The sequence below is a fragment of the Oenanthe melanoleuca genome, chromosome 5, assembly GCF_029582105.1.
Source record: "Oenanthe melanoleuca isolate GR-GAL-2019-014 chromosome 5, OMel1.0, whole genome shotgun sequence".
NCBI lineage: Eukaryota > Metazoa > Chordata > Aves > Passeriformes > Muscicapidae > Oenanthe > Oenanthe melanoleuca.
In genome coordinates, this window is record NC_079339.1 from 38,551,994 (window position 1) to 38,579,819 (window position 27,826).

The 27,826-nt window shown below is 43.3% G+C and overlaps 2 protein-coding genes across 3 annotated transcripts; one reads left to right on the forward strand and one right to left on the reverse strand.

The window, feature by feature from the left end:
* Positions 1-22,657, reverse strand: AREL1 (apoptosis resistant E3 ubiquitin protein ligase 1). Of its 2 annotated transcripts, XM_056492784.1 has the most exons (20): positions 22,584-22,657; positions 17,584-17,845; positions 16,365-16,424; positions 15,484-15,710; positions 13,609-13,846; positions 12,462-12,631; positions 12,203-12,383; positions 11,239-11,486; positions 9,516-9,593; positions 8,867-9,008; positions 8,339-8,460; positions 6,680-6,755; positions 6,159-6,268; positions 5,466-5,645; positions 5,188-5,313; positions 4,861-4,990; positions 4,722-4,780; positions 4,443-4,532; positions 3,301-3,476; positions 1-3,122 (listed from the first exon to the last, which is right to left on the reverse strand). In XM_056492784.1, the coding sequence occupies exons 2-20, from the start codon at positions 17,672-17,674 to the stop codon at positions 3,020-3,022; spliced, it is 2,607 nt and encodes an 868-aa protein (XP_056348759.1). In that variant the 5' UTR covers positions 17,675-17,845; positions 22,584-22,657; the 3' UTR covers positions 1-3,019. The 2 variants fall into 2 exon arrangements, with proteins under 2 accessions (XP_056348759.1, XP_056348760.1); XM_056492785.1 differs by lacking the exon at positions 16,365-16,424.
* On the forward strand, positions 22,584-27,743 carry FCF1 (FCF1 rRNA-processing protein). The gene is made up of 8 exons (XM_056492786.1): positions 22,584-22,704; positions 22,811-22,878; positions 23,007-23,078; positions 23,343-23,491; positions 23,893-23,965; positions 24,793-24,880; positions 25,331-25,425; positions 27,123-27,743. Exons 1-8 carry the CDS (start codon positions 22,702-22,704, stop codon positions 27,169-27,171), a joined length of 597 nt encoding a protein of 198 aa, XP_056348761.1. The 5' UTR covers positions 22,584-22,701; the 3' UTR covers positions 27,172-27,743.
* Positions 27,744-27,826: the final 83 nt, after the last annotated feature.

Consider the following 27,826-nt stretch of genomic DNA (forward strand, 5'->3'; position numbering starts at 1 on the left):
GCATTTTTAAAATATTTTATTTATTATACAAACTATTTACAAAATCAGCTACTACAACCATAGGCTTCCAAATTTTGGCTGTACTCTGCCAGAAATTCATCAGAGGGAAGTAGGATTTGACCTGTATCATCCACAGCTCCTGGTTTCTATAAACATGCAATATGGCCTGCAGGTGCAGGCTGAAGCTAGGCCCCCTGAACCTCAATGCAGCTTCAGGAAACATGGAAACCTGTCTAAGATGGTATCAGGATCCTAAAGATTTCTACAGAGGAGTCTCTATTAAGTGGCAATAAATAAGGAGTAAAAAAGGAAAGGAATGAGCCTCTGCCAGAAGTAACATACAGTATGGGTGACCAAAGCACATCCCCACTGCCAGCACTAAGGGCAGCATTAAAAGTGACTGTACTGGGAAAGGCTGTAAAGAAAGAGAAGCTTAGAAATATTGTGGTGGAACTCAGGAACATGGGGGCAGTCTAGGGGCCTGTGCAAACAGAGGGAATGGGTTTAGTTGACTCAGAGTTCCCACCCCAGCTCTGACTGCACTTGTGTTAAGAAGGAAGTCCTTGGCATCTTCACAGCTGCTGCGAAGGGTTGGGTGCTGCCTGCAATGAAATGAGAAGCATTTAGGAGCTCCTTCCAGTAGAAGTCCACTCAGTGGTCAGCTACTTCATCCTCAGAATAAAAAAAGGCCAGCTCAAGAGAAGAAGGGAGAAGATTCCTGAGGGAGATGTCATTGTCAGAGCTGACCCACAGCTACAGGACTGAAAACATCCTCAACCAGGTGAGGCTACAATATGGAAAAAACACCAAGCTATGCCTCCCAGCAAACTGGAGTTAAGCTGAGCACCACCACCTCCTCTCAGCCCCTGGAGAAAGCACTGACACAGTGGCATGGTGAACACAGGAGCTGTAACTCTACTGACCATGGAAGCCACCTGCAGTATAAATAAAATGGTACCATACTATCCACCCAAGGAAGGTCAGAACCTTGCAGAATGCAGCCTGCACTAGAAAAGGGAGAACAGCCACGACTAATGTGGTCTGTCAGAGCACAACAGTGGCAACTATCAAGCTGGCAGCCTCGCAGCACCTTGGTGCCAGTGAGGGAAAGAATTCACAAGGCAAAGAAATCCCCCTGAGTAGTCTCAATGTTCAGCTGACTGCTTTTTGGCACCAAAATGGCTTAATTTTTTCTGTTCAGAAGTAACACACTCAGCCCAAGAATGACTAAGATGCTGCCTTAAAAACATTTTATAGATGTAGAATATTTCCCACAGATTCCAAATCAATTCAACTAAGCTATATTTGAAAAGCACACACAGTTAAAATATCCATACTGTGCTCAAGTCCGACCAGATCAGCCTGAGGACAGCAGGAGGGAACTGAAGAGGATGATGTGACATTTTATCCAATAGTGTTCTAAAATTAGCTCAGGGATGCCAGTCTGAGAATCCATTCTGGAAGAAATCCAGCAATTCCATAATCCAGTGAAAGCTTACATTGCAGGTAGCAGCAATGCATTTCTCCCATTTTGACTCCTGCATGCCTTTGACTTACTTGTAGACTGTAGGATGAAAAGATCTTGAATTTTGCTTCACTGAAGAATTCACCAAGATTCCCAGATTCTCCTTCCCTTTACTTCCCTGGGAAGGGCTGAAAGGATTTTCAACTACAACAGAACCCTGTGCTTCTCACTCTGGTCTATCCACTCCTTTTCCCACAAGCCAGACAATGGTGGGTGCAAGCTGTTGAGTGACCACTTAGTGAAATTTTAGTTAACACTTTGTGCTGGAAAGCTAACAGCACTGAATGGAACATGTAGAAAGGAAAGACAAAGAAAGGTAAGAAAGCTGGAAGGGCAGAAATCTAGCTGCTATCCAGGCACCAACAACTCCCTGGACACTCTGCCTGAAATGCAGTAGAGAAAGAGAAGCCTCAGGCTGCTGCATGATAGAGGTAGAAGCCAAGATCCTGTGGGACGCTGGGGTGGAGGTACCATACTTTGCCCAGTACCATCATTCCAACAACCAATGCAAGCACAGTGCACACTGTAGCTGCTTATTGATCTGTCACTGTTACCATATAACCTACATATCCTGAAGGTGAATGTGGGATAGGCATTGGTGCTCAGCATTGAGGGATCATACTCATGCCCATACTCTCTCTCCTGAGGAAGGGAAAAGAAGGCAAGGGCATGGAATAGCTTCCTGTGCAACATCAACTGTCAGAAACATTCAATGGAGGAGAAACTCCTCTTCCAGTTCATTTGCAGAGGCTAATTACCAGCCACTGCTGGAGAAGGGCGCTTCTGCTGCTGGACCCTGGTGGAGGTAGTACAGGATCACTGTCAGGGCCAGCACTTGTGCTCCAATTAGATTGTTTTCCTCTTTGGGTTACTCCCTCCAGTGGATACTGGCCTTTTTTGTCTGTGGCACAGGCAACAACAGCATCCAGAGCAAGATGGAGAAGGAGAACCAGAAACCCTTCTGGGGTTCATGCTGAAAGGATGGACAACTCTATTCTCCTCATGAGTCATAGTGAGATATCAGGGAGCATCACTGGGAGAGTTGAGCCAAGGTAAAGGAAGTTACTAAGACTTCCTATGAGCCAAGGCTTCCAGCAGAGCTCCATGCTGGTCTTCCCTCTTCCTCCTAGAGAGCTGCAGTAAAGGCAGCTGAGCAGATCTCCTGCACCTCAATATAAGTTCTGCTTATGAACTTCATCTTCTCAGAGAAGGATAGATATATAGGGTGCAGTATCTCCTTTACAAATGCACCAGTCCTTTTGCTTTTTCACATTGAATCAAAGGGAGAACAAGGAAAAGGGAAAAGATGAGCTCTTGATGACATATTTGGGACACAGAAAGGCCACATGACATCTTCTGGATGACAAATTCCTTTACACGGAGTCTTTGTTCTGCCTCCACTGCCAAGTGAAGGAAAGGAGAACAAGCAAAGGATTGAACCTGGGTCTTGCCACAAAGAGCTGAGAGGCTAAATGGTCTCCTGGGAAGGGAAAATCACAGCATGCCAAATCCCTCACAACCCTCGCTGATAGCTAGCTGCAGCATCTTGTGCACTTCTTCATAGGAGTCATAAGTAGGGAGGCACAGCTGGTTAAAACTGTAAAACAAAAGAAAAGTTCCATTCAAACGAGGTCTGAGAGGGAACCATCCCCATTACCTGCCTTTAGATGGACTGACACAAGCATCACACACATTACACTGTTTGCCCACCACAGCTAGCTGGTGTCATTCCCAAAAGCACAATGGAGAAAGTCCTGCCACTCCAGGATACTTGCCAAGTGTGAGCTGTCGGCAAAGTACTGTGAGTTGGAGCTGCAATGATCTGGAAAGATGGACAGAGTGCAGCAAACCCTCCTGGGGGTAGCTGGGAGGAGCCAGTAGTGAACTGCAAAAGCCTGGCCAGCTCTTCCTGTGTGAAACTGGAGACCACAGTCCAAAACCATCTCATGACCTGTTACAAACCAAGAAAGGTAAAGACAGGTCAGCCAAGGAAACCAAGCAAGTGTATTAGCAACTTGCAAGGATATCAGTCAATTGCCCTCACAACCAAGTGTTCTGTGAACAGTCAGAATTAATTTGTTTTACCAGGGTGACACATACAGGCAAGTATTACATAGTTCCTAATCAGTTATTAGCATGGGACATCTCCTATCTCCCACCAATACTTTCCCTTAAAGCAGAAAGGCATCTTCTGCTTCTGCCCTCACCACAGAGATTTAATTTTCAGAAATACCTGCATAGGCAATGAGGTAGGTTTACAGCGCAGAAAACACACTTCCTTCTTGCACTATGTTAATCTTTGGGTTTTCCATATCATCTAGTCCTTCCGCAGACAAATGGAACCATCCCAGTGTTTACAGATTGAAAATTCAAGTTTCTACCTCTTAGTCTGGCATGTTTTGGCAGCTTCCATCATTTTTCTAAACAAAGCAGCTACTATTCCCATACCCCTCCCACTGGGAAATGCAGAAAAGGATAAGAATCATTAGGGGGTATGAATTTAGGCTACTACATCAGTAGTACCACAGCACTGAACTCCAAACATTACATGTGGGCTGAAGCATGTTTTTCAAGCATCGCTTAAAGATAAATATATCACCATCAACATCTTCTGTAGCAGTAATTCCCACCAACTCCTCCTGACTCCCTGCTGAACTGTTCTTAATTAGAGCTGTGTTGGATTTTTTTAAACTGCTGACAATTTGTACTTGCTGATATTTGATTAAGCATCACCTCTAGACAGCCAGGCTGAAGGGATATCTCTCTAGGGGGAAACATTATATCATAATGTGTGCAGTCCTACCTGACCCCTGAAATTTTCAATTTGTCCTTCTGAAACCCTAAACTCCAACCAATTCTGCTGTATTTGGGATAACTGGTATTGACTAGCAGGAAGGAGACAAACCCTTTCATTTACCTTCTCACGGAAGTGCCAAGATCCTCCTACCACGACAGCATGTGCCTTGAAGTCACAGACACTGATATCTCCAGTACCACACATAAGCAGCTGAAAGGCAAGAGACTGCAGTCAGAAAGTCAGGAGCCCAGGAAACAAGGCAACAGCTACTGTGAAATTGCAGATGTTTAAAGTGCTTAGAGAAGAAACATTTTGGCTATCTTCCAGATCCAGAAAGCACTCCACTTGTCAAACAGGAGGGGAAGTAAAGGTAGAGCTGCTTAGGGAGGCAGCAATTACCTCAAGCTCATTCTCATCAAAAATAGCCAGGAGGTTCTCAGGAACTAATTCATTCAGACCTGGAAGAGAAGAGAAGAGCAGCATGTGCTATGCCCTAGGACAGAAAGGCAGAGAGAGCAGGGAGAAGGCAGCATGTTACCTTTCAGGAAGTGATCCACCTCCTCTCTAACCTGATTTGCCAGCCTGTACTGTGCAAGCAGATTTAGGTACAAGATTTTGTTTTCATTGGTCACTGGCACTTGAGCCCCTCCTGCCACCAGCTCTACCACCTGAAAACACAACACTTGACTTGAGCGTGACCAGTAGCATTCCCCAAACCTAAACTCCCCAGCCACAAAAAAAAACCAAGAAAGGAGTTACTTCCCAGAGTAAGCTCAATTTTCTAGGGCATAGCAGAGCTCCCAGTCCCCACTGCTGCAGGCAGTAGGGATTAATCTATCCCACTTTCAGGAACTGCTTCCCTTACCTTCTCCAGCTGTCCTGTTTTGCTATACTTCTCTTCAGCAAAGACTAGATCCATCTCACTCACATCATTGTTCAGTATGAAGCACACTTTGGATTTATAAAATTCTGGGTCATCCGTTTCAAAATACTGTGTGAAAGAATAAGAAAGCAGGGACATGGAAGGAAGAACAAAAAAATAAACCCTTACATTGTTAGCCATAATTCTGGGTCTGCTACTACACCAATATTCAACTTTTCCCCAAAGCAGCACAGGCTTCAGACAGGGCTGGGAAGCTTTACCTTGTAGTGCATCCGGAGCCCTATGATCTGAGCCAGGAAGGATCGAGTGAAGCGAGCTCGGACCAGCTGTTTGTAAGCACCTCCCAGAGATGATTCATACAGACACTTCCCTACCAGGCGGCCTGCAAATTCATATACTTTGAGTCGTAAATACGTGGGACGCCCTGGGTTTGGATGCACCTGCAAAGGCAAAGCAAAATGAAATATCCAAGCACCACACCGACAAGAACAAATAGCAAATATGGGACCATTTCAAGTCACTACATCTCTCAAGCTGGCCAAGGAGATTTAGTGCAATGTCCTCAAAGCCAAGCAATAGAATTAAAATGCCTAAGCCTGCGTAGGAAGAACATGAAATGTTTCACATGCACACACAAGAAACTATATGAGAGCAGAAATGGATTCTGAAATATTCAGACCCAACAAAATCTCTAAACACTTTGATGTCTTGCACCTCTTCTTGCCGAATAATCCAGCCTTCCCTGCTGACTTGCCACCCTCTACTGCTCATCCAGCCAGTTCTTTGACACTTCAATATGTTAAGATCATTAAGCAAAGTTTTGAGAAAGGCACTGGAAGTGACAATGAAGGCAAATTAAAGAATGAGTCAGGTAGCACACCACTTAAAAGCAGCATTGTTTAGCCATCAATGGTCACATTTCTGTGCATTCAGCATAGGAACTGCAGACTCACCAAGGCCTGGTTGTTATCACTAAAGCGGGTAAACAGTTGATTGGTGGTATCAAATAATGCCTTACAAATGAGCTCAAACCACTCTCTTCGTGGACCTCCCCAGTCCAGAGCTACAAAATAAAACAAGTTTGGTCATCAGCTCAAGAGTTTCATGTATGCTGCTCAGTATTACCCAATACAAGAGTTCATCACAATGAACAACTCTGCAGCAATATGGCAGTAAACAGGGACTGCAAAACGATAGGTTCTTCTCCCAAACCTAGTCCTTGTTGGCTTTTTGGTTTGTTTTGGGTTTTTTTAGGGGTAGAGGGGCAGGACTTACATAAGGCTTTAGGTCCCTATGTGAAGTAGGCATAAAATAGCACCAGCAGGATAATTCACTAACATCTGTGAGAAAATAAAAAAGGGCTGGAAAGCCACAAAATAATGGACATACTACAAGAAACCAGAATTTCAGACTAAAACTATTCTGCCATCATTCCTTTTGCTTTCTCTGTGTATATATTCACAGGATAACTCACCTTCTTCATCCTGAAAAATTACTTCAAAGTTTTTGCTCCAGTCAGACACAGAAAAATTTCGTGTTGCTTTAAAAGACTGAAAAACAGAAAAAGAAAACAGCAGCAACCATTATTGCTTGGCATCCCAGTATGCAGTCCTGTACATGTGAATGGGCAAAGACAAAACCCCAATAGTCTAGCACTCGAAAGTATAAAAGTGAAAATTAGAAACACCCAAGGTCTAATTCTTACTTGTCCAAGCCACAGAAGAAACTTCCTCATTTTCTGTTATGAGGCATTACCCACATAAAATACAGCTCATCTTAAAACCAGTGTGAGGTCTTAGCACAGAAATATCACTCTCAAGGCTGCAGTAAAGTATTGTTTGAAGTATTAAAATGCCTGTGGGAAGGAGCAATTTCTGTAAAGCACTTTCAGCCCACGAATTAGATTTAAAATAGGAATGTTTCAAAGAGCACTACAAAATAGCTTGAAGAGAATTACTGAGTTCATACTTACAGCAAGTCACGATGCAAAAAAGTAATAAAATACCCCAAGTGTCTAAAATTTCCTATGCCCCGATTCTGGACTCCAATCAAAGAAACTTTAAAAAGCAACATGGTAGTCTTGAGTCATACAGGTAGTTTTGGCTTAGTTTACCCTCAAACAGGTTAGAACATCATGCTACTCACACCTCTGGACTAAACATGTTCATTGTGCCCATCAACCTTGGTCTCTAGAGCTTATATTTACTGTTATTATTATTATCATCATCATTATTATGGCACTGGATTTATTTCATCTTACTAGACTGTAACAATGCTCAAGACAGTGCAGGAATTTCCAAAATAATAAGAAAAAGTAGTCATGGAAATACTGTTTAGAAATGAAGTAATTTTGTCCAAGCTATTAACTGAAACATAATCTCATAAACTCTGCAAGCTTGTACATGCAGAAAATACTCTGAAACACAGATTTACTGAGAATAAATCAAGAGAAATCCCAGCCACTTTGTTCTTTCCTCAGAAATATTCTCTCCATCTTTGCAACATTACTGTTGTGAGATGCAGGTGGCAATTAAGTCAGGACAACTGCCTCCCCCAAATACAAAGTATTTAGAATGTCATTTAAGAAATGTATTATAAGAATGACTAAGTTTTATTTTGGAAACACACAGTTCAGGTCAGAAGTGGCAAAGACTTTACTATGTGATTCTACAGAATATTTTATCATCACTCTGAACCACTACTAGTAGCCTGTTGAGGCAAGAGTTTCATTGCATGCAGCTCAGGAACATCTGACTTGAGAGCCTATCCTACTGAATGGCTCTGTGCCAGAAAACAGTAGATAAAGACTCAGGAGCTCTATGTCCTGCTTCCAAATCTAATCCAGTCTGTCTCCAGGACTCAAGTTCCAATATAAAATAGGGACAGAATAGCATAAGCAGTAAAGGCTATGAATCCCTTTACAGAATCACTGAAGTTGAAAAGGACCTCTAAGATCATCAATTCTAACCTTTGACTGATCCTCACCACATCAACTAGACTATGGCACTAAGTGGTACATCCAGGCATTTCTTGAACACTTCCAAGGATGGTGACTCCAAAACCTCTCAGAGCAGTCCTTTCCAATGTTTAACAACTCCTCACTGGGCTGAAGTAACTTGCCTCCCACACTCACCGACTCCAGCAGACAGTGGCGGCTGACCTTCAGCGTGACCTTTGAATGAGGCCTTTTCATATGCACCTGACGCAGCTCTCGCTGAAAGAAGTTCACTTTGTCTTGGAAGGTTTCAGAGCCTCCTGAGAAGAGTGACAATTTGGGTGAGGCCTGAGCTGTCAACACCTCAAACATCTACAGAGCATTCCTAAGATTAACCTCACAGATCAGCTTTACAGCCCAAAAGTGCGTTTACCACAGCAAGGTTTGGAGACAGAATTCTCAAGGTAGTTTTGCAATTAATCTTGCTGGTATTCATACTCACAGGTGCATTTTCAAAGAGCCTGACAGAGAAGCCAAGCTGAAAAGGAACAGCTGCTGTGATGAAGTACATTCACTGGAAGCACCAATAGGAAGAGAACATGATACTCCAGGAACCAGAATTCTCATCAGAAGTCATTCAGTGCTGGCAATCTTTATTCCCCAGGGAAACTAGCAGACTCAAGTGCTAAATTCCTGACTGCTGTACCCACCTCACTGTCCCTTTACCTATGTTTTTATGCAGAGAGCGAATGAAAGTGGCTGCCAAGATGTTCCTCTCCTTGCAGCTGAGCTCCACAGGGGGTTGGATCCCATCATCCACCACCAGTGTCAGTAATTTGTGCACAGGATCAGGACCAAGGTATGAAAACTAGCAGCAAAAAGATGCAAGAAAGGGTAAACCCATCATGCAGAAGGCACAGTATGTTCAGTAGACAGAGCAACACCACCTGTGCTCTTAAGACTTTCTCTGCTCCCCCATGTGTATGCATGAAAACAGGAAAACTATTTCAAGTATCCAGACTCCATTTAGGAGGCAGCTTTAAACTTCACACAAGTCTGAGGGCTTCAACGGACACAATCACAACATTTCAGGAGGGTTATGCAGAAAATAATCAAGAAAAATGCAAAGGAATCAAGATTTTTGCCTAGCATTGGGACAAAAGGCAGGAAAAAATGATAAGACTGGCACCTAGTCACAAATACTACGAAAACTTGGGCACTGAGAGGGAAATCCAGAGTTGAAATTTATGCCACACAATGTTGTTCTGTGAGTGGAAGCCCTTCTCTCCAAAAGGAAAAAACAGACTGTGATTCACAAGGGATGACAAGCTAACAACATGGAGGTGCAGTGGCAGGTACATGGAAAGAGGCTCACCTTTGTGCCAGGACACACTCTAAAGGTGAAAAGGCGCCATGGAATGATCTTCAGGTAAAATTCTTTCACTGAGAATTGCTGAGTAACCACAAGGAAAAGAAAATGTTAAATGTCACACATCTGTTAAGGGCTATCCCTGAAACACATGAGGAAGAGTACAGATCCATAAGGCTAGACCTCCCTTCAGCCCCAGCAGCAGGTTTCTGCAGCATTTGGCACAATACTTGGGAACCTTTAAAGCTCCACAGAACTGTAAGCAACTTGTCAGTAAGACTTCACTGCGTGCATTTGTGACGCATGTGGGATGGCAGCATGACACAGATTTTACAGCAGTAAGCTATTGTGTGCAGCAGAACGTCACCAGTCTAATTGGAAAGTAATCTTAAGTACACTTAAGAAGCTGAATTCAGGACAAGACTGTAATGCACTGGCAAAAAGGTTTTGGTAAAAGTCATGTCAATGGATTGCTCTTATTACTCCCCAATTTTCACCACCATTTCAAACATCTTTTAAAAAGCATTTGAGATTCCTAAATCCATGAGATTTGCAGAAATTTATTCTTAATGTATTTCTGGCAGAACAAATGACTAACTGTGCAACTCCTGTCTTCTGGAGAGCAAGTTAGGACGAAATCTTAGCATCTTTGACAAAAGAAAACCATTGCAAAAACTGACAATCAGCATTTGTCCAAAGCTGAGTAGGAACAGCAGCTCTTTAAAATAGCAGCGTAACAGTTTTCTACTGTTTCTATTTCTATACATAGAGACATCCAGGGATACAATTATGCAAGCCTAAGAATCACATTAACAACTTTGGCACCTAAAGGGAGTACCCAACAGTAGCCACTTCTGGTGGGTGATCTGCTTTACCAAGTAACACAATAGAAAAGAGTATGGAAGTCCAAAAGTATCCACCAAGGATGAAAGGACACTGAGCTCACAAAGACACAGCAGTCAAAGTCAGTTCTTAGAGCCATGTGCAGCCCAGATTTAGAAATCTCTAGCAACTCCCTGCGTCCTATAACTGTTTCACAGCCCTCTTTCTCCCATTGGCAGGAAAGCAGTTCCTGGATTAGTCTTTCACTTTGGTATTTATTACTGCATTTTTCAGAATACTTTTGAAGAGATAGATGAACAGAATTAATTTAAATTCATTATTAGATTTAGAGGAATTTTCCTTCTAGTTTCTGAACATTTTTAGGCAAAAATAATGGGAAATAGTTACTGTTAACATAATCTTATTGCTAGAGAACCTTCAGTTTTTCCTGTTTCTTCTAATTATAAATTTACCCTTTGTTCTCTGACTATTTTTTCCCTTTTTATTTTTCAGCAAAATTCCAGAAACAGGATAAAGACATAAAATCTGAGGTGAGATTCTCTAAAGTTGAAACTCACAGGTATCAGAAACTGAGAATAGGAATTGCAGGTCTGACCTGAACAAAGCAAAGGAAAGGCAAATAGAATATCTATTGAACAATCAGCAAGAAAATTTCCAGTAAGATTTGGATAAGACCTAGAAAGATCCTAAAATCTAAAAACACAATCCTAAAACTTCCAAGGCTCATTTTAACATTATTCTCAGTCATAAACTCCATGTGTTTGCCATAAGCAAACCTTTTTTAAATCAAATCTGAGGCACCTGAATCTGAAGCTAAGATATAGAAGACAAGGAAGATCTGAAGGTCTTTAAACATGCACTCAAGTCTGGTAACTTTGATATCTACCTTAGGTGACACATAGCAGTACACTTTTTTAGGCTTCTTCACTTTCTCTGGGGTCTGGCTGTCAGAAGGAGAATCTTCATCTTCATCCTCAATAGCAGTAGAAGGACGGCGCTGGGAGGAGCTCAGGTGCACAGGTGGAAGTTGCCACTGAGTGTTGGTATAACTAGGAGCATCGTAAAGGTAAGCTTCAAAATAAATACTGACACCTGAGGTGGACACATTGCGTTCTACAATGTTCTTTTCGTTCTCTGAGGGAAACAGATATGAAAGAGTTGTGTAAATCCTAATGGAGACAAGAATGAAAAAGAATGCACAGTCCACCACCAAATCAGTGACTTTGATTTTAAAGAAAAGGTTATACATCCAAAGGAAAACCTGGTCAAGTGAAACTTTGATAAAGAGAACCCAAGAGTGGATGAAAAGATTTCAAGATGGCCATTTGTCTGTTAGTGACTGGTTGAACAAAAAAGGCATAGAGAACCACTCTCTCAGAGAACCAGCCTGAAGGCATAGCCACTTGACAGCCACACTGAAGTCTGGCTGATTCCTGAAGAAACCAGGAATTATAGCATTGTTTAAAAAAGAAAAATAACTAAACCAAAAAACCATATAGGTTACATGCAGTGTTCTTCCTCCATATAACTTAACATACAATACATGACTGGCTCAGATATCAACTACTAGTAAGCAACAAAAACTGCCTAATTTCAGAGGTAAACCTCCTGACATAGGGGAAAAACACTTGTTTTTATCTGCTGATGGATCAGAGAGTATCAGCCCCCAGAGATCTCCCCTGCTAGAAGCAAATTCATTTACCTCAGCATTTTTAAATGAATAGGCTTTCCTTCAGCAAGTAAGCATGGCCAGCCTGCAGGGAAGCCACAAATAGCTCGGCTACATGAGAGTTCAAAGCACATTGTAAGAGCACACCTGGAGAATGAATACTGATTAGGTCTTGACTCACCACTTAGAACAATGATGTCAAAATCACCATTGCTTATGGGCTGGTTCTGGTAGGAGATGCAGGCATGGAAGCACCCCCTAGAGTGCAAGGTGAGTCGAAAGAACACCTCACAAGTCTGCCGATTGGACACCACAGACTTCTCAAACACCACATCAGAGCTTGCTTCTTCTTGAGGACCCAACTAAACAGAAAACAAATTAATAAAAGGAGCTCTCCAGCTCACCTGAAGTCAAGCAGCAAGGGGTGAGGTTGCACTGACCTCGTGGATGGAGAGGCTGTAATTGTGCTCATCTATCAGGGACACAGAATTGCTGGTGGGATTGTCATACTCATCTCTGGGAGCTATCTGCAGAGTGTGCTGCTGCCCACAGGTCAGCACCAGAGTGGAGAAATGGCATACAATTTTGGTTTTGGAGGGAACCACCATTCCTGAAGCAGACAACAGTAATTCAGTCAAATAAATTCTAAGGTGAAGCTACAAAAAGCAAAAGAAAAGCAACTAGGGGCACAATACCCTTGAAAATTGATCAAATCTAAACACATTCTGTGCCCTTACATTAAAAATGCAAAGTATCTGAGCACAGAAGTACGTGGTGTAGTGCAAAGCATGTGCCTTGGATCAGAGACTTAATACTAAAAAAGCAAACTAAGTTACTAGTCCTCTAAAGAATGTTTTCCACCATTCTAACTTTCTGCTCAGGAACTTGCTCCCACTGTACATACAAAATATACGCTAGCTGACACCTAAGAAAACTTGCAAATGCAGCTTACTAAACAAACTTTATTTGGGTTAAACCTGATCTTCTTTCTGAAGGGATATTTTAGCAAGCTTTTTATCTATTCACAAAGCAATGAATAGAGGTCCTTTCAGTGACATGTACATAAAACATAAAAGATACCAATTGGGGTAAAAAAAAACAAAAGTAGAAGAAAACAAATTTTAGATTAATAAAAAGGAAATGTTTTTACAGAAATGTGTAATCAAAGGTATCAGCTGCTCAAAAGCTTTCAAGAATATAGCAGGGTATTCAGAAAAAGAAGAGGCAAATTATGACAGCATCTCCAACTCAGATACAAACAATTCAATACTCCACAAAAGGCACTCTCTGACTACTGGATTATGAAGAAGTTACTACAAAATGGAGAATGTGACAGAAGTTGATAGAGATTTTAAGTAGCACTGATGTGTTATTCTGTAAAGCAGTTTCTGTCTTGTTATGTACTGGTAGACACAAGTATGTTTTACTCATGGGTCTGTTGCTGAGATCTGCACATGGCAGGAGGAAAATGGTGAAGGGTAACCCCTTCCCTGTCACCTACCAATTTTAGCTGGAAACACATTTACCTAAGGGCCTCCAATACCTCCAAATCTACTTTGAATCATTACAGGGCCACTCAGATCTTACCTGGCTGGAAAACCTTGTAGTAGGGGCTGTAAGCCACATTCAAGCCACCGAGTTTTACGGTGATTTCGTATCTCCCAGCCCTGCGCACAGTGAAAGCCACTTTCACCACATTGGAATTGGGCTCTTGAAGAACTTCCTGGGTCACAGGAATATCAATTGCTAGCTCCACATGGCAGATGTGAACTCGCAGCCCCACAGGCCGGTGAGCAGGGAAGGGCTGCCCATTTTTATAGAACAACTGCATGGGAAACAGGAAAGTCCAGGTCAGCAAAAGCACACAGTACACAGAGGAAGAGGAAACAAGTTGCCTTAGGGAAGGGCAAGTACTTCAGCTCAGAAAAGGAAAAATAATTAACAGATAACTCTGTCACACAGACTCTATTTTCCAAAATGAACAGGGACAAGTGGGCATTGAACAGCCCCTATTCTCTTTTGTGCTGAGGTTCAAATGCATGCCCTGAAAAGAACATGCCTTTAGGCATTTCCCATCTGCACTTGTAGTGCAATATTATAGCAGAAATCATGAGAATCCACTAGCAAAAGGAAAAAAGTAAAGCCATACCCTTTCAGAGAAACAAGCTGATCTTGTTTATTTGTACAGCTAAGCTCTGAAAAAACTCTTACCAATTTGTTACAGAAAACAGTGTGATGAAGATGTTGCCCTAAAGAGTTGACCCAGTCTTTACTGCTAATAAGCATCGTAATGAAAACACCACCTTAGATAAAACCACAGGTAGTTCAATCACCAAAGTAATCTCCGGGGCAATTTCAGAAGATAACATACTTTGACCACTTTCCTTACAAGGAAAGAATTACACCTTGTAACTCCATGTATGTCTTTTCAAGAGCCAGCAGCTTGTTGGCCAGAGCCTGCCTACCATCTGCAATCAGACTGCAGTCAGAAAAAAGTTACTATTATTCCCTGTTTCTAAGTAAGAGAGTGTGTGGGGCCTGAAGCAGCTTGCATCTTGACTGAAATCAGGAGAAACTAGTGTATGCAAAGCTACTGTTGATGAATAAAGGGCTAAGAAAATGGCACACAAGCATGAAGTGGAAAGGCACATTGCTGTAGCTCACGAATTTCAGCAAGGTGAAGGAAATACATGTAAATAGTAGGAACAGAACAAGTCCCTTTCCCATTAGCTTTTTTCACTCCTTGCCCTGGAGATAGAACTCTTCGCACACCATTGAGCAGAAGAGTTTTCTTCACCTTCCCAAGAGCGATGGGTATGGCAACCCAGCTGAACCTTTCTTCCTATTTTGATACTCTCTTGGAGAAGGGAAGGTGGGATAGAAAGGCACATAAGCCCAGCAAAACCTGCTCAAACTTTCTCCACATAGCTCCAAACTCTCTGTGTTCACTCATCTTACTTCCCCTAGACTTGGCCTTTTGGGATTAGAGGGAAACAAGAGTCCTTGGCAGGCTTTTCCAAGTCTGACAGAATAACAATCCATTTTACAGTTAATGGGGAGTGGCAATGAAGCTTTACAGCTCTTGGGTTGGTAAAATGCCCATTCCCACACTCTCAATTTCAGCTGCACAACCAAAGGATAGCACCACATTTGTTGAAGGCAAGGCTCAGCCTACTCACTTCCCAGTAAAAGAAGCAGCAGTCAGGACAAGCCTGCTCTCCTCTGACTCTTCAGAGGATTCTGAAGAGAGGGAGATTAGACCTTAAGAAGTGTTAACCTCTAATACACACTTAGAGAGTTTTGCAACATAGAAACAGAGCAGAAAGCATAAACAGATAGCTTGGCTACTCCTCAGTTACATCTGGCTTAGCCCCAATAGAAAAAACATTTGAAGGGCCCACCCCTAACTCAGACCTCTATTCCCGCCCACGTAGCTGGATGGAAACAAAGATATCGCCTTACATGCACTCGGAAGGCCATGCTGTGGCCCACCTCATAGGGGTCCTTCCAATCCCAGGAGATCTTGCAGGACCGGGGGTCCAGGTAGTTGCCCCGCACGTAGTCATAAATAGTCCGCTCCCCTCGGCGCTCCCGGTCCTCATGCTGAAGGAAGCTGACTATACGTGCGGCAAGCTCAAAGAGGAACTTAATGGTGAAGAAGAAAGCTACAACAGATACTGTGATCCCACCTGCAGCAGGGAGAGAACAAAGGCTGGTTGCAGAAGCCAATGGCTGAGTCAGGCTTTAAAATCCCCTCCGCATCAGCCAAAGATGCTTTTCTGTTAATGATATTCTACTTCAATGCAAATTAGCTATTTAAGGCAGACGCTATTGTGTGAACGTTTATGGTTTATGTTATGATACAAGTAAGGTTAGAAAATATCAAGTCTCTTAAAACTCTGCAACTGACTGCAAACAAAGGAAATAGTTAAAGGTGGTAGAGAGTCTTAGGTAAGGTTTGCAGACATCCCAACAGAGACACAGTATTCCTTTCAAGTTGCAAGTTAGAACTACAGCAATACCTTTAAGGGAAACAGATAACCAGACAACTTCTGCACATCACATTATGGCTGGATTAAGAAGCATCACAGAGGCAACAACCCTCCACTAGCTCTCAAAAGAAAAAGTAAGGGGATGGCTTAGGAATTAGGCCAATGGAAGGACTTCAGGATCAAGAAGAATGGTCGAGAGGAAAGTCTGCCAAGGTGGAGGGCACAGTGTGGAGTGACAGTAACTTCATGTTTGTTAGGTAAACTCTGAACTAAAATCAAAGGCTTCCAAGAAATCCTTTTAAAGCCTACGGGGAGGTCATCAAATACAGTGGCAGCCTTCCCTTCACTTACCAATAATGTAAAACATCAGGTCCCTTCGGTGAGACACACAGCCGAGGATCACAGCTGCATCTAGAACACAAAATACGCCAAGTCCAGTCCAGTGACTTCCTCACACACACTGGCCTAAATTTAATCTATGGTTCCTCAGAAAAAATGCCTATTGATCACTTGTCTTCCTCTCCAAGGACATCCCTAAAGCATTATTCCATAAGACTGAAATATGCGAACAGCACAACATGCTACAATTAACAGTTCACCCTCTGTCACAGATTCCCATTCAGATTCAGGGATTTATAAGAAGGACAACATATCATCCCTCTGAAAACAGTGAGAGCAGGCTCTGGGTATGGCAGGAAGGAAACATTTTTTTGTAGGACCACCAGCCTAAACAACAGTGGCCAAAGCCACTCATCCAAACTGTTACACCTACTTGAAAGCCTTGAAGTCAACTTCTACTCTGATACAAAAGCACATTTCAGAACCACCACCAAAATGGACAGAAGCTGACCCTTAGCCAGCAACCTTGGAAGAAAAAACTATGGAATAAAAGAGTTGCAGACAAAACCATCCCCATTTGTTAAGAACAAACAAAATCCTTCTAGGGCAGAGTTGAATCTATTTTTGCCCTGCAAGTTTACTACAGAACGTACGAATGCAACTGGGAAAGAGTCCACTAGTATTTTCCTTCTCACTTCTGCAAAGTGGAGCCTCTCTGCTAAAACTCTCACTGATCAACACAAAACCTAAAACCTTCTGTTTGTACACCATTAAGTTTACAGCAATTTTTTTAAGAGACACCAATCTAGACTCAAGTTTTCACTGAGGGGACTGCTAAACAAACATGTTGTAAAAACACCACACCCAGAACAACATGCTGTTTGGTTGATAAGGCATAGCTGACAGATGGAACAAGAGCAGCAGCAAGGAATGTATGTGACAATTAGACAAAGGATCTGGCATACAGTGATGCATACAATATAGCTCACCATGTCACCATTCAGTTAGTGAGAAGCTACATTGTGCAATCAAGCTGCCTTCTTTTTTAAACAAACACAAAAGAGGAGTTATTCATCAGTCATCTCGACAGTAGCAATAATGGACATCAGCATGCAGGAAGCTTCAATGAGGTATTTCCCCCCAACAATAGTCATGACTTTCTAGTCCAGCAAATCTCCTTTGCTGGCCTTGCCATATAGTCCAACCCTCCAACCAAAGAGCAACCACATACCTTTACACAAGTGCCCATGTCCTAAAAGCCAAAAAGTGGGTACCCATTCTTCAGCATCCTTCCACTTTGATCCCAGATCTGGGACAAACATCAGCAAGAAGAGGCCATTGCGAAGATGATCACAGAAAGAGTAACTCTTTGAACTTGCATCACAGTATCACTGCTGTAAAATAAGGACTTGAGCACAGCAGTTTCTTCCTCTTTGTGGGAAAAGGGTTGTCCTGCTGTGCTGTTTCCTTTAGCCTGCAGTTTGCTAGCTTTCCTGGAAAAGCAAAACAAAAAAAAGAGAGAAATGTTAGATGTCTACATTTTGGATAAATCTAGCAAGCAGAAACACATAAGAGGTGCAAAACGCAAGAGCATCACTAGACATCAAATCCATGAGAGATGCTATAAAAGTACCACTGCTGATGAGGTGCAAAGCTTCACCATATCCTCAACCTCTATCTGTCACAATCTCATTTCATTATATGACCCCTGAAACTAGCATGTTCAAGATGGAACAAAACACATCCTTGCCTCCATAGGTTTCATGGAGCAGCTAAGAAACTGCATGATTCTCATAAAGGAGTATTAAGGATGGAAGCAAGAACTGATAGCCTAGGAGGAATATAGAGAGATTGTCTCAACAGCCAAAGATCATATAAGAAAAGCTAAAGCCGAACCTTGCCAGGGATATCAAGGGCACCATGAAAACTTTCTATAGGTACATTGGTGATAAATAAAGACTAGGGAAAACATGTAACCTCTCCAGAAAGAAACAGGAGACCTAGTTACCCAGGACAATGAGAAGACTCAACAACTTTTTCCCCTCAGTCTTCACCAGTGACTGCTCCACCACACCAACCAAGTCACAGACAACAAATGCAGGGACTGAGAGAATGAAGAACTGACCACTGTACCACAAGATCAGAGGGATTTTTTGCAAGGGCATGTAGTGATAGGACAAGGGGAAAGACTTCAGACCAAAAGAGGGTAGGTTTTGATTAGATATAAGGAAGAAATTCTTCAATATGAGTAGTGAGGAACCAGATCAGGAACCAGAGAAGTTGTGGCTGCCCCATCCTTGGAAGTGTTCACGACAAAGTTGCATGGGGCTTTGAACAACCTGGTCTAGTAGAAGGCATCCCTGCCCACGTCAGGGAGTTGGAATTAAATGATCTTTAAGGTCCCTTCCAAGCCCAACCATTCTGTAATCAGGTAGCCCTTCAAATCTCCATACCCAACAAAATACTATATACTATTCTCAAAACCATTTTGCCCAGATTTAAAGGGCTATTTGCAGTCAAGCCTTAAAATAAAAGAAAAAAAAAAAAAGATAATTCTTGAACCACAAAGCAAATTAGATTTTGGGTTTGGTACTGCTGTGTTAGGTATTCAGGAAATTGAGATCCTCATAAGGGACTTCAGCTTCAGCAGCACTATCCACTAAATTACAGTTTACTGTCAGGCTTGAGATAAAAAAAATTAAAATTTAACAGCAAGGATTGACGCAGCCCACAAAAACCAGGACACATGCCAGAAGAAACACCACAGAGCCTACACAATCAGTCTCTGCTCATTCAGAGCACAGATTACATAAAGGAGTGAGAATGAAAAGAACAGAGCCAGGCTCACCAAGGCAGCTGTCTGTTAAGATAGTCACATCTTCTGGGGATGTAATGTGCTCCTCTCGCCTGCCATGCCACCACCTCAGCTGTCACTTCTTCCTTAGTCCCCCTCCTCTGCCTTCCTCTTCAGATGGTTTTTCTTTCCCTCCATGCCAATAATCCTATAGATTTGGCTGCCTTTACACACTTCTACCAACCTTTCTGACACCCATGAAAATCAACCAGTAAACCTGTGCAGAGCTTTATCATCGCACTGCAGAAACAGCCAGACTTTCACTGCCTTTTCCTCACCCACATCTCAAGGAAAGTCCCACCCACTCATCTATTTTCCTCACTGCAACACTGTTGCAGTCCCCAGGGCACCCCCTCCTAGTGAAAGCATCAGCTTTCTAAACTCATACATTTCTGCGTGTTAAGGACCACAGAGCTAGCAATTTCCTTGGTATTTTAGTCATTTCACAGTATATATCCAAGATGTGCTACAAATGACTGGTTGAAACCCTGTTTCAGCACGGCCTGGCTGTGGAAGGCATGTGAGTGCTCCCCATACAGCTGGGGAATTTCACAGAAACTTACCAATATTAGGAATCTACAAAATCTGCCTCCAGCATCTTCCAGAAGCAGTCTCTTCATGTCACAAAAAAACCCACAAAGCAGTCTCTGTGGGTTCATCTACTCAAGCTATTTCTGCTTCACTCCACAACTCCTTTCCTTCTGTGAGGCACACCACAGGTTACAGAGCCTCTCTCTCAAGCATAGAAAGATCCATCGTTTAAACTTCAGGGTTTTTAAAGTCAATTGGTACCTGAATCTCTTGACCTGGTTTGCAGAACTTTTGAACTCGCTGGACACAGGGAATCAGTTATCTCAGTTGTATTAATTAATCAGCACAGCAGCTTGTCATTTTATTACCCCTACATGATGTGGTAAATGGGTGGTCACCAGAGATGAAATGGATGTTATACAATCACCTTCCTTCTAGCTTACTCACTGCCAGCAGCTTTAAGGGTGCTCTTGCAGCTGGAACATGTTGAGGTGAAGAACCTACTTGCAAGTAGGTGGTATCCAAGATACCATTTTAATTCACATCTGCATTCTGTTAAGTGAGTGGCAGTGTATCTGTGCTAAGAACTGCTAGGTAACAATCTGGGAAATAAGGTGCCATCATAGCTAGGCTGGAAAAAAGAAGTGCTGAATTATCCAACAGGTCTTAGTAATCTTGATCCAAGGACAGAGTAAACAATGGTCTCCTGCCACCTGCAGGGAAAATGGGGATTTGAAAGCTTCACCTTCGTTTGACTTGAGGAGAGGCACTGGCATAATCAGGATAGACACATGGAATCATAAAATAAACTGCATTCACGCCGTTCTTCCTCATGACAGCAAGGAAAGGAAGCTCAGTAATAGGATTACATCTAGTTTGTGTCACTGCCCCAGACGGAAGCACAAGTGTAACACATACAAAAGGAACTGTAACATAGTCATGTCACAATCATGGGCTACAGCTACAAAACCAGCTAGGGGCATGCTCTACAGAACAGATGAACTGAACTCCTAGGAAATCGGCTCTGCCTCTTGATTTTATTTGGTGCACTGATAAATTGTCATTCTTCTCTTAACAATAAACCTTTATTTTTGTTTTAAAGCCTCTTTGCAGGTTAATACTACCTCATCCAATCTCTGTGCAGAATCTCTCTCAATCCACGTGCACAAATATCTACCACCAATATCACATCTATCTCATGCCAAGCACAGATGACTATTCTCTAGTGAAAGAGACAGTATTTCCTTACACCAAGTAAGGCAGGCACAAGCCAACAAACAGGAATGCTCATGAGAAACTAACTTTAAAATACATTCACAGAAAACTAACAAGTCAGTACAAAAAGCACTAAGCAAGATTCAGTATCAGCTGTCAAGGACAAAAGGTGCATCAATGGTCAATGTCTACACAAAACAGTCATTCTCTTATTAGGGATGGAATTTGTCATGTGCATTTACATACAAGCTATATAAAACAGTGGCAACAGGAAAATAAAAACAAACAAACAAACAAACAAAAGAGGGACTTCTGTCAGCTGCTTAGGTCTAAGGACTTTCATTGCAAATGAACCACCAGCAGCGCTGCCAGCTCCTCCTGCCCTCCTAAAACACAGGAAGCCAGCCAGATGGCGACTTTCAAGCCAGTCTCATCTTAACACCAAATCTGCTTCCTGAGCCAGGACAAAATTCAGCCACTTGCCCTGCTGCCACATCAGTGGGGAAAGCAGATCACCCCCTTCTTCCTCGATTATTTCTCTTCCCAAACCATTGGAGGTCATCAGGTTGAACAGCATCATGTGAGTTCTACCAACTGCATTTCCTCAACCAAGAATTAAGGAACAGTTAACAGTATGATTGCTCAGGTGGAAAGCTCAGGCGTGGTTTTCCCAATAAACACAGTTTTTCTTTCAGTCTAATTTTCTTCCTCATTGTCAGAGCATCAGTCACAATTCTACAGAGGTCACCACTTCAGGAAAAAACTCCTGAGTGGTTTCTCATTGGCTGCTTTTTCTCACCAGCACACCAGATAAAACCGGTTGTATTTGGGAGATACTAACAGCTACAAGATCTCACTAATCCCAGAAGCTTTCGTAAGAAACGCCTTTCTTTCTCCCTTCCCTGCACAGGGCATGAGAAACCAAGTGCCCCGGACCAGTCCAAGAACTTGGAGAACATTTCCATTCATGTGCAGAAAAGACATTTCGGGTCAGACTACACCACTATGACCGCATAAAGTACAGCTAAAATTATGCTCATTCGCTAAGATTTCTGATCACAAATACAGATAAGATCTAAAGATAATGACAACCCACCGCTTTTCATTAAGAAGTTCATGAGCTAGAGCGTAGCAAAACCAGCACTACTCTTTAAAAAACTCTTTTAAAAAAACAAAAACAGAAACAGCCCAGCAAGCTCAAGTGAGTGAACTAAAGACCTCTGCAACATCCCGGCTCCGCTAAAGAGAGAAGAGGGGAGGGAGGGCGATCGGTGCGCTCCCCTCCAGCCGCAGCAGCGGGGGCTCGGAGCCCACAGTCCCCACGGCCTTTCCAAGGCAGCGGCTCGCCCCCACCCACCCGCCGCGGCCCCGGTACCCGCAGCGCCGCGCACTCGGCGGGGCTAAGCCGAAGCGAGGAGCCGGGGCCGCCGGCGGGCGGGCAGAACCGGCCCCGCCGCGGCCCTCCCGGAGCCATCCCCGCCGCCGACACCGCGGGGACCCGCCGCGGTTCTGCCAGGCCCACCGCGGGTGCTCCGCGCCGTCACCCCGCGGGGCGGCCGGGCTGCGGCTGCAGCGCCCTCGCCCCGGGAGCCCGGTCCCCGCCCCGGGAGCGAAAGGCGCTCCGCTGTTACCGTGGTCTCCGCCGACGGCCGCAAGCTCGGGCGCGCTGCCGCTGCCCGGCGCTGGCAGCCGGAGATGACGCTCCTGGGGCGGGGCCAGTGACGCACCGGGAACGCCGGCAGAGGCAGCATGGTGGGCCGGGAGCGGGCCGGGACGGGGGGTCCGGCCGGGATCGGGGGTCCGGCCGGGATCGGGTCTCTCCCTAGCTCATCGCGGCCGTGTGTCCGTGTCCTTGCAGGGCAAGCAGAAGAAGGCGCGGAAGTACGCGGTCATGAAGCGCATGATCAGCCTCCGGGATGAGCGCATGTGAGTGTGGCTGCGGCTGGGCCTGGCCCCGCTCGGGAGAGGCGGGAGCAGGTTCCGGGCCAGGTCTCAGCGCCGCTGGCAGCCCTTCCTTATCGCTGTACCCCAGCAGTGCCTGTGCTTCTTTGCAGTAAAGAGAAGGATCGCGCAAAAGCCCCCGTGAAGAAGAAGGAGGACCCGAGTGCCATCAAAGAGCGGGAGGTGTAAGTGCTGCCGAGGCACTGGGGAGGGGGAGAAGGAAGGAAGGAGGGAGGGTCGGCCATGCTGCAGTCTGGGACTGAGGGTGTTTCTGAGCAATACTGTCAGAACAACAAGTGGTGCCCCAAACGAAGGATTGTGCTTGGGAGGCCGCAGGGGGCCTGATGGGTCTTTCTGCTCGTTATCCCTTTTTCATTCTGTGCAAGCTGTAGGACTGGACATGGTGTTAAATGCAATTGACTGATTTGAATTCTTTGTCTTCCTGGCAGCCCCCAGCATCCCTCTTGCTTGTTCTTCCAGTATAATACACAGCTGGGCCCCCCTTACCACATCCTGGTTGACACTAACTTCATCAACTTCTCCATCAAGGCCAAACTGGACCTAGTACAGTCGATGATGGACTGTCTCTATGCCAAGTGTGAGTTTCTGCACCACTCACAGCTTCCCACACAGTGCCACAGTGTGCTCATAATGTACTTCGTCAGCCTCATGCCACGGGCTGAGAATAACAGAAATCTTGCAAAAAGAGTATGTGCTACAATCATGGAGCTGTGGTAACCCTGTCTCTGGTTTCAGTCAAGTAACGGTTTTAAAATGTTAATCTCAGCAAAGGTAGCGTACTAATAACTTAAAAATCTAAAATTACCATGGCATGGTTAAAGTTGGTGGCTCTACATTTCATCACTTTGAAACATTATCAGCTGTCACTGTGAGTAATACATTGTAGAGTTCCATAATGTTTCTGGGGCACGTGGGCAGTATGTAGGGGTCTGGAAATAAATACTGCTTTGTTTTAATACAGGCATTTTCTGCATTTAGGTATTCCATGTATCACAGATTGTGTGATGGGTGAAATCGAGAAGTTAGGACAGAAGTACCGTGTGGCATTAAGGTAGGGCAGGGTGTTCTCTGTTTCTAGAACTTAATGGTGTAATATAAATAAATTTAAAACACTTGCTTCTGTGCTAGTGGGTGATTAGGTTGTTGCAGGGTCCTGAACTTGATTTTATTTTTGTATCCTTTAGATCAATCCAATGGCTCAAGTTTTAGACACAAAATCCTATGTATGAGTGCACAATATTAATCTGTAAATCTTTTAACCTCCTAAGACTTTCAAAGAAATGCTTCTTCCTGTTTCTCAAAAAAAAAATTAACTACAGAATTTCTAAAAATGAATAGAGAAGTGACCCAAGTCTTACAGAACTTTTCATTCATACTCCATGTTATTCCTGTTTGAGTAGGTAGCAATGTAGTTCATGTACATCACTCAGATGTATTGTTCTTTTTATTTTGGCCTGCTGTGTTGCAAAGTATACAAGTGCATACCCTCAACAGCTTTGATGTTGCCCTTCAGGCAAGAGATGAAATATCCCTTTGTGCATGGTACAAATGATCAGGTGCCAGAAGTTCTACTTTTTCCTAAAAATTACTTATTTAAAATTACTTTGTTTGGCAATGGCCCAACATTGTACAGATTTTGAATCCAAAAAACCAGTGCTAAGAAATACTTAGCCTATAATAACTAGAAAAATTGCATTCTTTTTTTTTTTTTTTTTAGGTCATTTCAGTTGACCTTTGTCTACCATTCACTCCATCCCTTCATCCCTTGTTTTGAGAACGATGTTCTGTATATCACAGAAAGGGGTGTTCTTATTCCTCCAGACTGTGTTAGTGTACTCTCTGGTCTGATTGCTGTGATGCTGCTTTTTATGTCCCCAGAATTGCCAAGGACCCTCGGTTTGAACGCTTGCCATGTATGCACAAAGGCACCTACGCCGATGACTGCTTGGTGCAGAGGGTCACTCAGGTATTTCCCTTTCTGACATTTTCTATACCATGGTAACGTATTAAAAATTCCTGAGCCCTGCTAATTCCTGACTGACTTAAATTTCCCACAGAGGAACTATAAAATCTCACAAGGGGCGTTTTCAGTTCTAGCACCACTTTATTTGAAGCAAGGTATTATCTTCCTTGAGCATTCTTGTTGTACAGGACAGCATCAAGAAGCACTCAGAATAGGAAAGCTGTCAGCTTAAAAGGCTGGACAGAGTTTCAGAGATTTCTTGAGTCTATTTGGAAGGGCAGGAGGATATTATTAGTCTGCTGCAGAATTCTGTACAAATTCTGGTAATGCCTTGCTAAGGACTCTCACCCTTCTTGTGTTCCAGTGAGCTCGGTGAATTGGAACCTTTAGTCAGCCATGACTCCTTTCTGGGGATCACTGGTGTTGAATCTGACTCGCCTTCTTTTTTTGCAGCACAAATGTTACATTGTGGCCACAGTGGATAAAGAGCTCAAGCGGAGAATACGAAAAATCCCTGGAGTGCCTATAATGTATATTTCCAGGCACAGGTAAGGGCCTGGTGTTTACAGAGAAATTGAAGTACAGCTACTGCTGGGAAGAGACTGGTCACAGACCCATTAAACCACTTGTCTTTACCTGAAGAAGTGGTTTTCTTAAGCCAGTGTTTCCATAGATCAGTTTTGCTTACCAGCTGCAGCAGGACTACCAGGAAAATGCATCCTACAGGTTCTTGAAGAAAAGAACCATTCTTGTTCCATATTCTATTTGGTAGCTTTGCATACCCTCAGCTAAGAGACTGAATTTGCTTCTTAACTAAAAACCAAACCAACTCAGAAGGATACTAGTGCATGTTGGAAATGAGGAGCTTGATTGCTATAGAAACATAAAGTTTTAACTGATCCGTAATTAGAATGCGGCTCAAAAGATTTTTCTCTCAAAACACTTTTTCTCCTTATTCATTGTGGCCATGAACTTCTGAAAAGGTTGCCAAGGGTGGTGATGGAGTTCACCATCCCTGGGGGTGTTCAAGAAATAACTGTACATGGCACTTAGTGCCATGGTCTAATTCTCAAGGTGATATTTATTCAAATGTTGGACTCAGTGATCTTGGAGGTCTTTTCCAGTCTAAATGGTTCTGTGAATTATAAGTTGAATATAAGTTGAATCACTGTCAAAGGAAGACTAGTAAAAGCAGCTTTTAGCTGTGCAAATTGAGTTTAATGGCAAGGTTCATTCTATTACTACATGGATGGAAAATACAAAGGAAAATCGACTTAGAATCACTTTAGAATGTTTTGCATGGAAACCAGGAGTGCAAAGGAAAACCCTCCCATTGAGTCATGAGGGTCAGTCATAAGGTTCCTTACTTTTCAAACTCCTGATGGAGTCCAGATGCAGCTTCATCCAATCTTAGTCCCAGACTTGGTCAACAGTCTCTGTCTTAATTAGATTTTAAAAGCACTTAATCATTGACTGATTTAATATTTATAAAGTGATTCAATAGGGTTTACTACAGTTATAACAGTGACTTAATTATAGTTTCAGGAAGCAATATTCATACTATACTCAGTCAGAAGTATTTCAGCCAATTCACATGCATGCACACGGACACAGAGATGTATATGTAAATGTATAAAAGCACCAGTTAAACTTCCCCTCAGGTTCAGTGAAACACATGGAATGCCTCTGTGTTTCTCACAGGCAAGGCTTGAGTAATGGTCCTTCAAGTGTCTCAGCCTTGAGACCAAGAGGTGTTCTGCTGCGAGAGAGGGGCTGGTGCAGCCCATGGCAGTCCAGGAAAGCTACAAGGGCCTCACTTAAGACCACTGCTTATAGGGTCACAAGATGACTGTTTTTAATCATGCATAAATTTTGCATCTTGGCCATAATCCAGATTGGTAACTACTAGAGTTTCCAAAACTCTGGTAACATGGGTACCGTTCCACTTAGGCCACAACTTAGGCAAGATTGTCAGAGAATGACTGACAATCTCATCCTTCACCTCAGACCAGCAACAGAAGTTCCCAGGACAGTCAGTGCTGTTCTCACCTTAGTCATGCAGGGCTTCCTGGTATAGTCAAGGGTTGCTTCACCACCTAACTCATTACACAAAGGCCAAGGTCTAGCAGGAATCCCTGAGATGGTAGTGCAGCCCTGAGGAGGAAGAGGGGGGAGATGCACCACCACAGTGAGGAGAGGAGCAGTGTGGAATAGATTGTCTTCATGAGTTTTCTTTCTTTCTCAGGTACAATATTGAGAGGATGCCAGATGATTATGGAGCTCCTCGATTCTAACCTGTCCAGCCAAGCCATCAACGCCAGGACTGTGAGCCAGGATGAGGGTTCTTCTGATTCCAATCCTCCTGCTTCTTTTGTTGGAACTCTGCTCATAGGACTGTGGATAACACCAAATTGACTTATTAACCTTGTTTTTCTAAGAAAAAGCTATTTTGAAGAGTCTGGTTTTATTCATCCCTCCTTTGCATTGGTCCAATTATCTACAGCTGGGAAAAGCATATCAGAAACAGAGGACAGCAGGACCAAGAATGTGCCTAGCTCTGCATCAGGACCATTGGAAAAAGTGATTTCAGAATTCTGAATTAAATATTGATGATGCAACTCTGGCTGATAATGAAACCACAAGAGATTTTAAAAGTTTCTTACTGCAGCACCTGGAGTGGGACAGGTATTCCTTTGGGAAGCTACCTCACACCTGTTTAGTCAAATCAGAATCTGCATTCTGCAGAAAAGACATCAGATCTGCACCAGTTGGTGGCTTTCTCTGGAAAAGCAGTCTAGATTTTAATTCAGAATTGATGGGCTTTTATTCAGCTACAAAGTGAATGAAGTTTGTTTCAGTGTCCTCTTAGAGTGCTCTTCCTGTACTTGTTAGCTGGTGGTCCTTTCACTTACATGAGAGTGGTGGAGGGCAGGGTTGGGTTGGGACAGA

Bases quoted from the DNA above. Each gene is read 5' to 3' on its own strand.
- AREL1 (XM_056492784.1), bottom strand. From the start codon at position 17,674: ATGTTTGTCCCAGATCTGGGATCAAAGTGGAAGGATGCTGAAGAATGG. The intron at 8,461-8,866 runs GTAAAGGGACAG...CACTCTTCTCAG, and splicing joins CTCTCTGCATAAAAACATAG to GAGGCTCTGAAACCTTCCAA. The intron at 4,781-4,860 runs GTAACATGCTGC...CTTCTCTTCCAG, and splicing joins GGTGGATCACTTCCTGAAAG to GTCTGAATGAATTAGTTCCT.
- FCF1 (XM_056492786.1), top strand. The intron at 22,879-23,006 runs GTGAGTGTGGCT...GCTTCTTTGCAG, and splicing joins AGCCTCCGGGATGAGCGCAT to TAAAGAGAAGGATCGCGCAA. The intron at 25,426-27,122 runs GTAAGGGCCTGG...TTTCTTTCTCAG, and splicing joins ATGTATATTTCCAGGCACAG to GTACAATATTGAGAGGATGC.